This window comes from Dasypus novemcinctus, chromosome 27 (assembly GCF_030445035.2).
Source record: "Dasypus novemcinctus isolate mDasNov1 chromosome 27, mDasNov1.1.hap2, whole genome shotgun sequence".
Lineage (NCBI taxonomy): Eukaryota > Metazoa > Chordata > Mammalia > Cingulata > Dasypodidae > Dasypus > Dasypus novemcinctus.
In genome coordinates this window covers 2,389,554-2,406,472 of record NC_080699.1, presented here as the reverse complement: position 1 = coordinate 2,406,472, position 16,919 = coordinate 2,389,554, and the positions used below count along the sequence as shown (strand labels likewise).

At 41.0% G+C, this 16,919-nt stretch overlaps 1 protein-coding gene across 2 annotated transcripts in view; it reads left to right on the top strand.

Annotated features, from left to right (window-relative positions):
• MTMR2 (myotubularin related protein 2) overlaps positions 1 to 16,919 on the top strand; it is a 106,224-nt gene that overhangs the window by 27,300 nt on the left and 62,005 nt on the right. For both annotated transcript variants that reach the window (XM_023585968.3, XM_023585967.3), the window contains one exon: positions 8,808 to 8,913. In XM_023585968.3, coding sequence (XP_023441736.2) covers positions 8,808 to 8,913 — 106 coding nt within the window. The remainder of the gene's footprint in view (positions 1 to 8,807; positions 8,914 to 16,919) is intronic.

Genomic DNA, 16,919 nt, shown 5'->3' with positions numbered 1-16,919 from the left:
ATACCCCATTCAAATCTGCTCATCTTCTGTATTTCCCATCTTTGTCATTAAGTGGTCAATTCCAGTTGCCTTTCAAGTGATTTGATTTCCTATTACAGAAGCCTATTATCTGATCTGACTTCCTCTAGAATTTTTACCCCCAGTCCTTGCTCCATAAATTGAACAGAATGTCTCTCTGCATATAGAACTAATTACAGACACTTGCTCAGAAATGTTTGTTAGTTCTCTTTTGCCTACAGAATAAAATCTGAATTCTTGTCCTCCACCTTTGTGCCGTGAATCACAAGGCCCAGTGACAGGAGGTTTCCCCAGATAATCTTTTATTTACTTATGCTCTTCTCTGTCTGGAATGTTTTCACTCCCCCACTCAATCTATAATTCTACTAGTAGGCCAGTGTCTAGCAAAGATAACACATCTTTCAAGTCTTCCCCAACCTTTCCCAGTCACATTTAATCTTTTCCTCCTCTGTGCTCCTATAGTCTTTTGGTTTTTTATCATTTTGATAGCACATTCACAGATAGCCAAATAGACATCTCCTGTGGGACTATAACTTGGGAGAATCACTATATCACATGTCTTCACTGTGCACACAGAGTAAGCAGTAAATCAGCATTGCCCGAATGAATCATCAGGTAAAATCTTAAATGCTGTGGTTTACTAGTACAGTTTGTGCTACATGTTGCCATATGGATGACATTCCTTCCTTCTCAATCTTAAAAATTCCAGGATAACTCATTACCCTCCCCAAACTACCCCTTTTCTTCTTTACCCCTAATTTGGCATTACTAGTTCCTCAGTCAGCAAAACTTGTGATGTGTTTTTTGTTTTTTGTTTTTGTGTTTTAAGTATGCGTTTATTTTTAAAGTTTGCACACATGCCATAACTCAAATGTAATAAAAAAAATAAGGCCTTAACATTTAGGAACAGCTTTGAGACATGGTCTCGATGTCCCAAGCCAGTCCTGAGATGGAGGTAGAGCACGTGTTCCTATTTTACAAAACTCTCATATGGGGGTAAGTGGATAAAGAAGACTAGACACCCAAACAAGCTTAACAGGAGGTTGCACAGACACTGAGCATTCCTGAGGAGATACTATTGAAGTAAGAATACAAGTCCATGGGAACCATTCATGTCAAGTCAGTGGTCAAGTTCTGTTGATTCTGTCTCCTCAGTGTCCTTTGCATCCACTCCTATTTAATTTTTGCTGCTAGTCCAGGCCCGCAGTAACTCTGACTTGAATATTATAATAGTTTCCTACAGATTTTCGTGTTCTTATCCGTTCTTTGACCTGTTGTTAAAACAATCCTCCTTGGAAACACAGGAACTTCCAGTGGCTCCTCCCTGCTGACTGAACACCAGCGTGTTGAGCACCTTCTTCAGTCTCACCCACACCTCCCTTGCAGATTTTCTAGCCCTGGCCTCTGATTAGGACTGGAGTCATGTCATCTTTTGGTCACTCACCCATTCATTCATTCATTCACTCAGCAAATATTCACCGATTGCTTTATGCCAGGCACCGTGCGAGGGCCTGGCAGTAGAACAGTGGGAGAAAGGACGTGGTCCCTTCCTTCCTGAAGCTTGCAGTTTCAGGGGGCCTGTGTAGTGATGAGACCTTTGCACAGATATGTAAGAACTGACCTTGGTTAAGTGGAAAGAAAGAAAAGCACACAGTGCCGTGAACGTGGCTACTGGGGGCACTGGTTTTGTCTGGGGCACCCAAGTCAGGTTTCCTTGAGGAGGTTCAGCAGGGTCAGCTTGGTTTAGAACAGTGTAGCTGGACAGGAGCGAGCAAGGGGAGAGAGAGGTCCACAAGATGCCGCCGGGGAAGGAGGCGGAGAGCAGATCACGGAAGGACCGCAGGCTGTGGTCAGTCGTGTTGACCATGTCCTTGGGAACAGGGGGAACCTTGAAAGCTTTTAAGCAGGGAATGACATGAATTGTCTGCACCTTTTGGCTGTTATGCATAATGCTGCCATGAATGTCATGTGCAAATATTGTGTGGATGTATGTTTTCATTTCTCTTGGGTATGTCCCTGAGGTGGGATTGCTGGGTCATATGGTAAATCTGTGTGTAGCCTTTTGAGAACTGCAGACTGTTTCTCAAAGTGGCTATACCATTATATTTCCCCACCAGCAGCAGAACTTCACCTTCTTCAAATCCTTACCACACCTTGCTGTTGCCTGACCCGGGGGTGTGAAGTGCTGTCCCCGTCTCCGGCCTTTTCCTAGCGAGGCCTTTATACCTGGCATGTAGGTGCGCAGCGACTAGGCGCAGGCTGCCTTTCTAGGCTTCAGTCCATTCGTTTGAAAAAGGTACTTCTCACAAAACGTGCCTGTGCTTCTCAGGCTCTTCAGCGTCGTCTTTCTTCCTTTCCTCTTGCCTGTGTGCTTGTGACTGTAAAGCCTCCACCTGTGCCTCGCAGTCCTTAGAGGCTCGGCTCAGTTTCTTCTTTCTCCTGCATTCTGTCAGGCTGGGCCTTATGAAATTGTTGATATTTGACCATCTGACCTACAAAAACAGCCATTTCAAGTGGTCTGACTTAGCGCACTTGACTTCTTGTCATCCTGCGCACAGCCCTGCCCTGCCCTTTGAGTCCCCAGCCAGTCTTGTCAAGGTACTGATGTGCTGCAACGTCTCCTTTGAGGTTAGAATTGCAAGTGCAGAGGCTGGTCCATAACTCAACGTTTTGTACATAGTAAGGGTGTGTAATTGTTAAAGATTGGAATATACGAACTGCATAAAAAATCAGTGTAAGCAATAAGGAATCAGTATCGACATACTGAATCAGTGGTAAACATAGCTATAACTGAATAAAAATGCTGAGGCTTTTAGAATTACCAGAAGCATTGGAAGAAAGCAAGAGGAGTACCTTAGGATTGGTTTCCTGTGGAAATTGAGCCTCCATAGAGGCTTTTGGTGGCAAAGACAATAGTTAGTCAGAACAGAGACAGTGTGGGACGAAATCAGATGTCCATGTTAGAAAATGATAGAGGGAGTGGGTGTGGGGATGTGGCTCAAGTAGTTGAGCACCCGCCTTCCACATGGGAGGTCCTGGTTTGGTTCCCCATGCCTCCTGAAAACAAAAAGAAACGAGGAAACCAGCTCAGGGAAGCCCACGTGGCTCAGTGGCTGAGTGCCAGCTTACCACATATGAGGTCCCAGCTTCAAACCCCTGCTCCTAGTACCTCAAAAAAAAAAAAGTATGTGGGAGGAGTCTGGTACCCCCGCCAGTGGCAGGGACAGGTTTGCCTAGCTGGAGTCCCTAAGCGTGTGCTCGTGCTGTCGGGTGGCGGCTCCCTGGCAGAGCGCCTTGGCGTTCTGAGCCTGGGTTATGGGCTTAGTCTGAGTCACAGGCCTTCGGGGTCCCTGTAAGCGCCTTCAGCATAATGAGTGCAAGTGCTGGGGGGAAGGCGAGGGGGAAGATGCCGGATTTGGACCTTTTCTCAGCCTCAAAACTAAGCTAATACAGTTCCAGTTGTTCAAGCTGCACCATGCTGTGCTGTTGCTCTAAGCAGCCTGGGAAAATGAAACACCCTGCTTCCCCATTTCTCCTTGTCTCCTGTTATGGACTTTGGGAGAAAAAGGGAAAAGTGCTTACTGACTTTCTCAAGTCACACAAGGAATTGTATTAATACCCCGGCCTCACTAATGTGGATGGAACTCTTATGGATTTGTCATCATGCCCTTTGATTCTAAGAAACTACTCTTTCCTGCACGCAACAGCCAGTCCTCGTTGCAGAAATCTTGCAAACCTCAAAACCATTTTTTTCCTGGAGACTTTTAGGTCTGGACTTTATCATTTATAGCTAGTTTAACTGTGGAAATAATGTTTTTGTTTTTTTAATTTTATTTTTTAATTATCTTTTTTTTGAAATTAATAGATCACACAAAACCTGACATTAAAAAACTTAAGTTCCCATATACCGCACTTTCCACTCCCCCACCCCATCATTTTTTTAATTGTATATTTTTGAAGATACATAGATCACAAAAAAATGTTACATTAAAAAATATCAGAGGCTCCCATATACCCCACAACCCGCCCCCCCACTCCTCCAACATGAACAACCTCTTTCATCAGTGTGGCACATTCATTGCATTTGGTGAATATATTTTGGAGCACTGCTGCACCCACAGGGATTAGATTTTACATTGTAGTTTACACTCTCCCCCAGTACATTCAGTGGGTTTTGGCAGGATATATAATATCCAGCATCTGTCCCTGCAATGTCATTTAGGACAACTCCAAGTCCCGAAAATGACCTCACATTACCTCTCTTCTTCCCTCTCCCTGCCCTCAGCAACTACCGTGGCCACTTCCTCCACATCAGTGCTACAATTTCTTCTATTACTAGTCTCAATAGTTCTGTAATAGAATATTAGTAAGCCCACTCTAATCCATATTTTATTCCTCCATCCTGTGGACCCTGGGATGGTGATGTCCGCTCCCCCTCTATATCAAGAGGGGGCTTAGATCCCACATGGCTGATGGATGCAATTCTCCTGCTTGCAGTTGTAGGTGCTCTCGGTTCCCTGGTGCAGTGGCTGACCATCTTCATCTCCCTTTTAGCTGACCTGGGTAAGTCCAACAAACCAGAGAGTAGGAGTCACCACTCTGCTGAGGCTCAGGGCACAGCTGGCACATGGCCAGTCCAGAGATTCAAGTCTCCTGAGTGTACACCAACCCCAGAGCCAACCACAGGTTCAGTAAAAGTGACAGAAGAGGCACGTGTGGAGAGGTCACTTGAGTCCAACTCTATCATACTAGGAAATAATGTTTTAAAACTTCTTCATGTGAAACTTGTTTACTTTTTCTCCTGATACTTTATATTCCACACAAACATTTTCCATAGTGTCAGTGGATAGTATTTTATACAGCATACCAAATTATAATGTATTTTTGTTGTGTTTGTGATGTAAGGGAATATAATTCCTCTTATAGTTATCATGTTTGTTTTTCTAGAGGATTTATGAAGAGTATGTATATTCATGCAGTTTCCTGAATTATACATTATTTCATTAATAGTACAGTATAATAAACATAAGTTTGTAAATTTTCACAGAATCCTGTGCCTTTCAGTTGAGGGACAGGGTGTTTGTCTATAATAATCACAAGATGACTACTATCATATAACCCTATCCCAGTCCCCCTGTAGCCCCTTATTTGCTCACCTGGAGTTTATGTATTTATTATTATTATTGTTTTATATTTTGATTTCAGTCCTTTTAAATTGATTGAGGTTTGTTTTATTGCATAGCTTGTGGTATGTCCTGTGGAGTGCTCCACAGACACTGGAGAAGAATGTGTGTTCTGTGGGTGGGTGGGTGGAGTGTTCTGTAGATGTCTGTTAGGTTTAGTTAGTTTATAGTGCCATTCAAGTGTTCATTTCCTTTTTATCTTATCCCTCTTTGATCTATTCATTTGGGGCTCTGTTGTTAGGTGCACACAGAGACCTTTTTCGCATCCAGAGCTGAACATGTTTGGATGCCTTCCATGTATTCTATTCTCATTACCTGCAGTTTGTAGAGGTCTCTGTGATGTGGCACATAGGACAGTGATCTGGCCGTTGGCAACTTCCCAGGCTCCTCCGATCCTAGCCTCCAGCCGCCCTAATGCCTCCTGGTTCCTTGAACATGCCCTGTGTCTCCTCTGGACTGTCTCATCTCAACTTCCCCTCCCCTTGGCTCCCTTAGCCACCCTTCAGGACCTTGGACGTCTGTCCACACACCCCTCTGTCTGATGATTTGTTGCTCTTCTGTGGGCTCTAGCATAGCACATGTCCCAGAAAAAGCAATTGGTAAGTTTTCTGTCACCCCACTAGACTGGAAGTCCTCCGAGGGCAGGAAGGAATCTGAGTCTTCCTGTTTCTTCAACACCAGTCATAGATGGGAGAGTCAGGGTTTGTTGACTCAATAAGCATTATTGTTTATCAAGCCTGAAGGCAAGAGAATGGTTTGTATACACTGACTAGAGCTCTGTAAGACTGATACGTGGGCTTTGGCTATTTGAGAGCTATTTAGGAGATGAAGTAGACTGTTTTTGGAATTACCTGGAGTTTAAAGTCTTTGTAAACTGGTTCTCTTGAAACACACGTTGAAACATACGTCCTTGACTCTAATATCTATCCATGTTTATGCATGTCTGAAAACAGAAGTTAATAATTAAAGGCTATTTTGCCACACTTTTGTTTGGAAGACTTACTGTGAATCTGTGACTGAGAAGTATTACTTGTAGACCCTGGTTTTGTTGCTGTTTTGTTTCTCTTAGATTTACTTACTTTGTGTTTTGACTCCAAGGACACAGTTGGTTTCTTAGTGGTACTTGCTACAGTGTTTTCTCTGTCAGCATCATTTTTCTAGAGACTACACTGCCCAAACTTTCAAGCTATGTTTTATTGCCTTTTAAGAGTTTTTTCATTTCTCTCAGGTCATCTGCATATAGAGTATTGCAGTTTGAATCTGTCCAGAATAGACTTTATGAGGTTGATTGCTGTAACAGCTTGTGTTTGGCTGTACAGAATAGAGAATGTCTTTACAGTACATTTGCAAATTGGAGTTAATTTGTTTTAGAAACAAAGAGTTTCAGAGGTGGAGAGTTGCTGGCATGGCTGCAGCTGCCCAGTGGTGTTGAGCCTGCGCTTTTTGGGGGGTCTTGTAGGCTTCCCATGCTTAGCAGGCTGGCGTGGCGTGTTGCTCATGTTACAGGATGGCTGCAGCAGCTCTAGGCCTTGTGTTCACATTCTGGCAAGAGGAAGTGGGAGGGATGAAGGCTGCCCTGCCATCTCTCCTCCCGTTATTAAGAAAATAGAAGGTGCTCACACCTCTAAGAGACCTACCCTAAGCTTCGCTGGTCCACACGGTGTCACATGGCTTTCCTAGCCATCTGGGGACTGGAAGCGGGTGCCGCTGCCTGCCCCCAGCACGCCAGGCGGGGAAGTCGCAGCCCTGGCTAAGGCTGATTGTGCCTTTTATTTTAATGCAGGTGGCATTAATTAATCAGAAATTGGCTACCAGTCTATCAGTTTTTCTTTCCCTATATTCTAAAACTAGATAGGACAATTTCTTACAACATGTCCTTTTTATAATATTATAGTTTCTTGATTATAAACAACCACGATCATACTTTGAAATAGTAAATAAAGGGATGTTTGATTTGAAAAAACTATTTTGAAATGTATGTACTGGAATAGAGTTTTTCATCTACTTAATGAAGTGACAATTTCTTTAAATAAGTTAGTTATTGTTAAAGGCATGTTTATAGTGGACAAATTTATTTGAAAACTAAAATGTGGTTCTTAAATATTATTGTCACTCCAAGATTTAACCAAAATCTAATGACAAAAATTTTAATTTTTGGCTTAAAGAAGATATTTAATATGTTGGGAATGCTCTTTTTTTTAATATAGACACTGGGCTTCAGTTCTGTCTTTATGGTTTTTCCACCACTGATTTTTTTTTGAATAATTTTTACTTTTTTACTGATAAAAGGAAATTATGTAAACTATTCAGTTTGTGGCATAGGTATGTTGTCATTTTGCTTTTGAATTAAACATAATCCTTATTAACAATATATGTAGGCACTGAAGTAGATTTTGTAGAAAACAAAAAAAAAGTAAACATAATCCTTGCTCTTGGGAGACTTAAATTTTAGTTGGTGGGAAAAAATATATATGAATCAGTAAACAATAAAAGGCAGTATGTGATCAGGCACCAAAACTTTTATAGGAATTTTAAGAAAGTAAAAGTAATTGTAAATTGTGGTTACTTAGACAGTAAAATGGAAGAAGTGGATATTTAAAGAGGCTTGTTAGAAGTGAATTTGGTGGAAAGGTACATTGTAGGTACAAAGGCCCATGTTTCCATCCTTCTCTTCTTTCGCTCATCAAGCCCTGCTGAACTATTTGTAGTTTCTCCAGTGTTTCTTGCTCTGATACTCCCATACCTTTGGAGTGCTTTTTGTTTGTTTTTAGAGTCCCCTTACTTGTATATAAGTCTGACAATTTGCTGTTTGTCTTTCAAGAATTGGTTCATACGTCATCTCCCTTGGGAACTCTTCTTGGCATTCCCAGGCAGAGCTAGGTGCCTCCTTCCATTCCCTGTGTGGCACCTTGTTGATTCTTCTTTTAGAGCCATTTATCACATTGTATTATTTATTTACTTATCTCTTTCTGCCAGAAGCTTGTGAACTCCATTAGCATGAGGTCTGTGTCATATTTTTCTCCAAATTATTGTGCCTGTTGCACTGTTTTGCATATTGGACTACTTGACTGTGTGAACAGATGGATGAGTGGATGGACAGGTAAAAGGGAGCTGTTCTTAGGTGCATGAACTGATGGATGGGTGGATGGACAGGTAGAGGAGGCCTTCTTAGATGTGTGAGCAGATGGATGAGTGGATGGGCAGGTAGAAGAGGCCTTCTTAGATGTGTGAGTGGATGGATGAGTGGATGGGCAGGTAGAGGAGGCCTTCTTAGATGTGTGAGTGGATGGATGAGTGGATGGGCAGGTAGAGGAGGCCTTCTTAGATGTGTGAGTGGATGGATGAGTGGATGGGCAGGTAGAGGGTGGCTCTCTCCCGGGTGTATTCATGAGACCCTTCTAGTCTGTCCATAGGGACCGTGGATGGTAAGAACACTTCAACCCGTAGGAATTTATTAGTATTTGGAGATGAGCTTGAATAAGCAAAGTCAGACTAGTTGGCAGTTGGGAGTTTCAATAAATAATGGGGTTATATGAAAAGTAACTCTTCTGAAATTAGTCTTTAAAGTCCCCATTTTCACATGTACTGTGCTTTCGTGTTTTGTAGTGCCTCCACTTCTCATTCAGAGAATTCAGTGCATACAAAATCAGCTTCTGTCATATCATCAGATTCCATTTCAACCTCTGCAGAGAACTTTTCTCCTGATTTGAGGGTATGTATACTGTTTTTAAGTTTTGATGAAATATTTGTGTTAGCTACTTTTGGCCAACACTATCAATATAACCTTCACTTGAGCAGGAAATATTGATGGAGTAGTCTCAGAGATCAGAGTCCTTATAAAATATCTTAGAAAAAGCCAGCAAATATGGAGTTCTTACTTATTTGTAAAAGAAAAATGTGTAACGCATCTCTAAGTTTGCTAATCCATGTTCTTTACCAAGAGAGAATTAGTAAAACTTCTTTGTGACATAAAAGATTTTAATGATTATTCCCACAGTAATGGCCAATAATAGCTAATATTACCCTGTGCCAAGCATTGCTCTAAGTGCTGTGCATGAATTTGCTCTTGTAATACTCCTACCAATCCTGTGAGGTACTACTATCATTGTCACCATTTGACAGATGGTGACTCACGGAGAGATTAAGTAATGTGTTCAAGATCTCGTAGCTAAGACGTTGTATCAGCATGGCCCAGTTCTGGAGCCAAGCACTCACATACTGTGCTCAATAGTGCCTCCACATCTAGAGTTTCTAAGTATTCCTTAGTAAAGATCTTGTTTTTGATAATTCCATCAGTGATCACCTATAGCATTTTGTGCATTTCTGGATTCATCTGCTTTTCTATAATGTTTGCCTGTTAATGATGGAGAAAATGAATTTCATGTATGATGTTAACCCTCTAACCTTACTTCACAAACTTTTTATTCCAACCAAATGGCTGTTTTCTCACTGGTCACACTTACAAAGTTTCTTGTTTTTATTTTATTTAAAAAAAGCAAAAAACACAAAAGCACTTTGACAGTATATAATTTTCCAAAATATATTTTGTAAGAAAATGCAATAATTAACTACAATTGTTACAAACAAGTTGCTCAGTAAATTCCAGGGTACTTCAGACCTTTTATCTCCTAAGATGTGCTTCCCCTGGGCAAACTGTGTTTAACCTTTGTTGATAACAAAAAGACCCATTTAAATGTTACAGTAATCCAGTTCTTTGATTTCATTTGGTTTTCACTGAACCTGAGTGAATCAGCTAATGAGAGTGGTATAGGACTTGCCGCTGCTTTTTTCTCCTCCTCCCTGTCTTCCTGCATCTTGTTCAGGATGATCCTTAGCCATGCTAGTGGAAATTCCATGTGTAAAAGCTCATCCATAAACTGTTGCTTAGCAGAAAGAATTGTTCATTTAAGTTACACTTACCCAATTTTAACTAAAACATTGTTTTCATTGATGAAGTCCTTTGCTGTTGAGCATATCTTTTTCATCTATTTCATTTTCAAAGCAGAGTCCAACTCAAACTGAGGCTGGTTATAAATATCTGTAAAGGCTTCTGCATAGTTGTACTTAGTTTACTAAAATTTTATAAAATACTAGATTGAGTATAGCATGATTTTAAACCACTAAAATTTGTCATGGCTTTTATCTGAATAATCTGGGTGTGTATATATATTTTTTAAAGATTTATTTTTATTTATTTCTCTCCCCTTCCCCCCACCCCAGTTGTCTCTTCTCTGTGGCCATTTGCTGTGTGTTCTTCTGTGACTGCTTCTATTCTTGTCAGCGGCACTGGGAATCTGTGTCTCTTTCTGTTGCATGTGTGCATGTGTGCAGTGCCACTACTGGGCAGGCTGAACTTTCTTTCACTCTGGGCGGCTCTCCTTACGGGGCGCACTCCTCACACGTGGGGCTCCCCTATGTGGGGGACACCCCTGTGGCACGCATCAGCACTGAGCATGGGCCAGCTCCACACGCGTCAAGGAGGCCCTGGGTTTGAACTGTGGACCTCCCATGTGGTAGGTGGTCGCTCTAACCATTGAGCCAAGTCCGCGTCCCAGTTTATTTTTTATTAATGATGAAGGCTTCATAATATCGGCTCTTACTTCAAGGCATAACATGCATTTAAGGCAGGTTCATTATTAACAATGGTGGATATAAATCCATCGTTGCCCTTTCTTAATTTGTTAATGTTTAAAACACATTTATATATACACACACATATATAAAAAACTTTATTCATCAGTTTAATAAAAATCCACTAATGGCCTATAGTCGTCTGAAATTTGACGGTCTACTTCTGATCAGATCTTACAAACTTATTGTTTTTAACTTCACATTGTGAAGGATAAAGAACTCATACTAGGACTTTTCTTATGAAACTGGAACTTACTCTAGTATTGTCTGTTGCCTAAGTGTGACCTCCTGAGAGCCTCCGTGTTGCTCAAACGTGGCCTCTCTAAGCCCAGCTCAGCATGTAGATGCACGGCCTTCCCCCAGCGTGGGGCGTGACTCCCAGGGATGAGCCCCCACCAACAATGGCCTTGCACCTGGGAAAAGACCTTGACCAAAAGGGAGGAATATTAAATACAAGGAAGGTTTTTTTGGTTTGTTTTTAGAGAGGTATCAAGGGTTGAACCTGGGACCTCGTGTGTGGGAAGCAGTAGCTCAACCACTGAGCTACAGCTACTTCTTTAAATACAAATGAGTTGTTATGGCCAAGAGATTTCAAAGTGAGTTGGGAGATGTTCCAGAAGTTACGCTTACACACGTCTCTGCAGGATCTCATTGACTGCCACAGTAAATATTACCTCAGATAGCAGGGCTCCTGAGAGCTCTGGAGACGTCCAGACACTACAGGCAGGGCAGACTGCTCAGGGGCTTGGCACCCTGCCCGTGGGCCCTACTTTGGAATTTATGCCCCCCAGTGTGACAGAGTTAGACTCATTTATAGTTTCCTTACACATGGCTCTTCTGCCCCTTTTATTTGGACCTATAATTAGCACTCTCCTTGTTAAATATATGTCCCAGAGACTTAAACCTTTGGTCTGTTAATGTGCTGGTTGAGCCCTGACTCTCAGCAGAGTTGCAGCACCTGCTCTCCAGTTCATCAGACCCACTCAGGACACCTAACGAGATGACGAAGGACAATGCCCATCCCAAGGAGCAGAGTGTCTGCATCTTCAAGGCAGACAGTTGCATCCATCTGCCCCATGGGATCTAAGCCCCCTCTCAGTTAGAGGCAGAGTGGGCGTCACCATCCCAGAATCCTCAGGATTGGGGAATGAACAATGGACTAAGCAGACTTATTATTACTATCATTCTATTATAGACTTATTATTCTTGCAGTGTAAGAACTTGTACCATTGCTATAAAGGCAGTGGCTGCCAGAGGTTCTGAGGGGAGGGAGAGGGAAGAAGAGGTGGAACATGGGGCATTTTCAGGACATGGGAATTGTCCTGTGTGATGTTGCAATGACAGATACAGGCCACTGTACAATTTGTCAAAACCTGTAAAATTGCACGGGGCAAAGTGTGAACTGTAATGTAAGCGATAGTCCATGGTTATAGTAGCAATGTTTCAATCTGTGTTCATCAATTGTAACAAATGTAGCACACTAGTGAAAGATGTTGTTAATGGGGGAAAGTGTAGAAGTGTAGGAAGTGTAGGAATGGATATATGGGAATCTCCTGTGTTTTGGTAACATATATGTAACCTAAATCTTCTTTAAGGAAACAAACAAAAAAAACATTAAAAATCCCACCTCATACTAGGAATGGGAGGAGTGTCCCTTCTGCCGTTTGCCTGTGCTTGCATTGTTAGCACGCTCCGCCTGCTGCTTCTCGGCTGCCCTATTTCAGGCCCTCTGTGTTTGCCTGTCGGTGTCCCTGTGCCCCCATAACTGAGCGTACCTTTGACTGCAGTACCCCTCTGTGTGCGCGCTCACTGTCCCCCGCAGCGCCCCTTCATTTCCTCAGCACCACACATGTGCCTTACTAACTAGTGTGTGGCCTGCACTTGGGAAGGTGAGGGGTCCTGCTGCTAATCCGTATATGAAAATTAGCAACTTTATTACTTATCAAGTAAACTTTAAACTTAGACCAGTTTGAGATTTACAGAAGGGTTGCAGAGATAGTTCAGAGAGTTCCCATATACTCACACCCAGTTTCACCCCATTAGGAACATCTTATATTAGTGTGCTCTATTACTAACATAATTGATACATTGTTAACTTAAGTCCTTTCAGCTTTCCTGAGTTTTTCCCTAAGGACCTCCTTATTGCTCCATGGTCCTCATCCAGGATACTGTATTTCATTTAGCAGTCGTGTGTAAGCGCCTTTTGGCTGTGACAGTTGATTAGACTTTGCTTGTGTTTGATGACTTGATGATTTTGAAGAGTACTTGTCAGGTGTTCTGTGGAGTGTTGCTGTTGTGCCTGGTTAGACTGGGGTCATGTGCCTTGGGCAAGAGGACGAACGCCACTTTCATCACTTCATTTCAGGGCACACGATCAGCGGGACGCTGACTTGGATCCCTGGCTGAAGCAGTGTTTGCTGGGTCCCCCGCTGTGAAGTTACTTTCTGTTCCGGTTTTCCATTCTGTGCTTTCTGGTGGCACGTCACGTGCAGCCCACATTGAAGGAGCGCTCTGTTACGCCCCGTCTCCTTGAGGGCAGGGTCTCTACATAAATTTTTGGAATTCTTCTGCATGGGAGCTTGAGTGTTAGGTATTAAGAGCTGGGTGCTAGGTAAGGTCATGGTCTTATTTTTTTCAGGTCCCCTCTCCCCCCAAAAATAACTAACTGCTTTTATTTTCTTTCTGAAGCTGAGAGATCATCTTGCACATGACCTGTTTGGATAGACTGATCATGTTTGCAAGTTTGTCTGTGTTAGACCTGCTTTATGCCTGTTGTCTCTGTAGGCTCAGCGTTCATCCTGGACAAAGGTATCCTGATTTGTTAGTAAATTATATGACTACCTTAGCAGTAGAGAACAAAGGGAATATGCTGAATACATTTCTACAACAACTCTATTATTGTAGGAATTGTTTGTGTATCTGCCACCGTGCCTTATTTTTTATTTTATTTTATATATTTTTAATTTATTTTTTTGTCTTTTTTATAGTGCCTTATTAATTCATCTTTCAGAACTTTATGAGCCTTCAGAGAATTTTTATTAGATGAATGAACAGACATTTGTTAACTGTTAAATAAAGGAAAAGATAGTTTCAGGCAACAAAGGTTAACAGTCCTTTCCAAAGTAGAGTGCCCAGAGGGGCCGAGGGAAAAATTATTTATGTTTAGACTTGCTCTTATTCTATTTCCTCATTTTTAAAATATCTTGATTTTTAGGTATATTTTTACTTGAGCTACAGTCTTTTTTTCAGTTGTGAATGGGGGAGCAGTGAAAAATTACATTAAATGTTACTATCATTTTAAAGATGCAACCTGATTTTACTTATATGCGTGTGTGTTTTGGAGATGGGGGAGAGCAGTGTGCTTCTAATGACTGAAAGACGTTCAGCCTGCTGTTGTGACAGACGTTTTTACCTGCCTTGTCTCAACTACTTTTCACAACAATCCTGTGACACAGTGTTACTACCTCCAGTAGATTTGTGGGAAACCTAATGTTCAGAAGGGATGAATTAGGTCATGTGATTAAAGCACGGTGTAGCCCTTGTCTGACCGCAGGCCAGCCATACTCCTGTGCATCTTGCTACCTCGAGAGACTACACTCACTTGAGTTTGCTGGTAGGTTTTCCAAATGCTCAGAGAGACTTCTTAAGATTTATTTTATTTTTTATTTATTTCTACCCCTACCTCATTTGTGCTAACTGTCTGCTTCCTCTGTCTGTTCATCTTTGTAGGAGGTACTAGGAACCAAACCCAGGACCTTCTATGTATGTGGAAGGGAGGCGCCCATTGGCTTGAGCCACCTCTGCTCTCTGCTTGTTGTGCCTCTCATTGTGTTTCCTCATTGTGTCAGTTCGCTGTCTTGCTCGTCTTCTTTAGGAGGCATGGGAACCAAACCCGGGACCTCCCCTGTGGTAGGCAGGTGCCCAACAGCTCGACCCATGTCCACTTCCTGAGACTCTCTTAAGAATATCTTTTATACAACTTTTTTGGGTGTGGAAATACTGGATTTCAGTATTTTTAATAAATGAGAGTTACTTTTCTAAATACTCAGAAACAGAGGGTTTTGTAATAAACCTCTTAACCTTCTCCATTTCAGTACGTGAAGAAAAATGTTGGTTGACGTCAGCACTTACTCATGATTAACACACACCCTGCTTCTAGTATCAACTTTTAAGGACCGGAATTAAAAACAACAACTGTAGCTATTAATATGTAAAATATCTATCAAAACTATACAGTAAGCCTCATGTTTAATAGTGAAATGTCTATAAACTTAGAAACGTGATAATGATTACTATTAACCTCCCCCCCCCTTCCCTCTCACCAACCCACCTAGATAAACTATGGCATTTCGGGTCACTTTATGATTTGGAACTTGCAAGCCTCCACATGGTTTAGGTTAGAGGTGTGCTACTTTGTTTCCTCTTCTGTACCTTGTCAGGGTTCAAACACTGTATGGTTATTTATATAGAAAATCTAAGAAAATTTTTATGCAAACTACCAGACCTAATAAGATAATTCGGCACTGTTGCTGGATTAAGATAACGTTTAAGAAATAAGTAGTGCTTCTGTCCTTCTAAAAAATGTATAGAAAATGTGATATAAAACAGATCAAAAGAGCACACTTTCTACATTACTTAGGAATAACACTAAAAAAGATGTACAAGAGCTTTATAGAGAAAGTTTAAAACTTCACTTAACCTAAAAGAATAATAAGTAAATGCATTAGTAGAGCCATTAGTCCAGAAATGTCAAATAATTTCAACTCAGTTAATTCAGTATGACTTCAAACAAATTCAACAAATTTGTTTTGCAGAACTTGGCAAGTTGATCCTGAAATTTGTGTGGAAGAATAAAAGGTTAAGATTACCTAAGAGGAAAAATGAAATAGGGGATTTCACCGAATCAGATATAAAGCTAACATAATTAGAACAGTTGAATTAGCATAGGAATAGACTGAGCTCCACAGGAGAGAGTTGATGTAACAGAACATTGGGGGTAGAATGGAATACGTGGAAATTTATGCTGGGTTAGCCATATTGAAATAAAAAGGAAGTGGGGTTTCTACCTCACATATACACAGAAGTCTAATTCATTAGTTTAAAAGCCTTAAAATTGAAAATCAAACTTAAAAATCTTAGAAGCAAATATATGCTGATATCTTTATGACTTTGAGGAAAGAAGGGATTTTTAAGCAAGACCTGAAAGTGTTAATTAAAAGACCTTAAATTCTATTGTATTAAAAATTAACAACTTTATGATAAAATCATAAAACTATGTAAAGTTAGGCCACATTTCAGGACAGTGTACATGCAAAAGCATACATGTAACTGACAGAAGATTAGTATCCAGAGTATAGAAAGTATGTGTATGTTAATATGAAGAAAGGCAATCTAATAGAAAAGCTGAGAAAGACTGTGAACAAGAAATTCAAGGAAAAGTATATGCAAATGGTTAATCAATGTATTAAAAATTGCTAAATCTCATTATTATTTGGGATATGTCATTTTTAAAGAACCAGAGAAACCATTTCACATCCATTAGATTGGCAGAAATTTAAAAGTAAGATAACAACTCATGTTTAGAAAATGAGAGTGGTAGAATGAATTAATATAACCACTTTGGAGAAGAATATCGCAATATCCTCCTAAAGCTCACTCTTCTATATCCTAGAAGTTCCACTTATATTTATCCTAGAAGATGAGCAAGGATCTTCATTGCACAAATTCTTGTGTACATGACTGTGTCAGTCAGTTGTTAAATGGATCTATTAATTGTGTATTCTGTGACAGAATGGTCTCTATCAGCTATGTCTGTAGACATGCAAAACTGTACTACAATTGTTTATAGGCATTTACATGCAATGAAATGTTTTTATGTGCCTTCCCCCCACCCCCCAGTGTAAAGAAACTACTGTTATCCATTAGTCCTCCCCTGAAAAGGGAAAGTGAGGGGTGTATCTGGGAGAGCAAGAGAAAGCAAAACATTTTAAGATGTTTCTAGTGCAGTTAAGTAGCAGGCTTTTTTGTCTGCCTCTTGGTGGTTTGCCTAAGAATAACATTTTTGGGAAGTGTCAGTCAAAATAATTC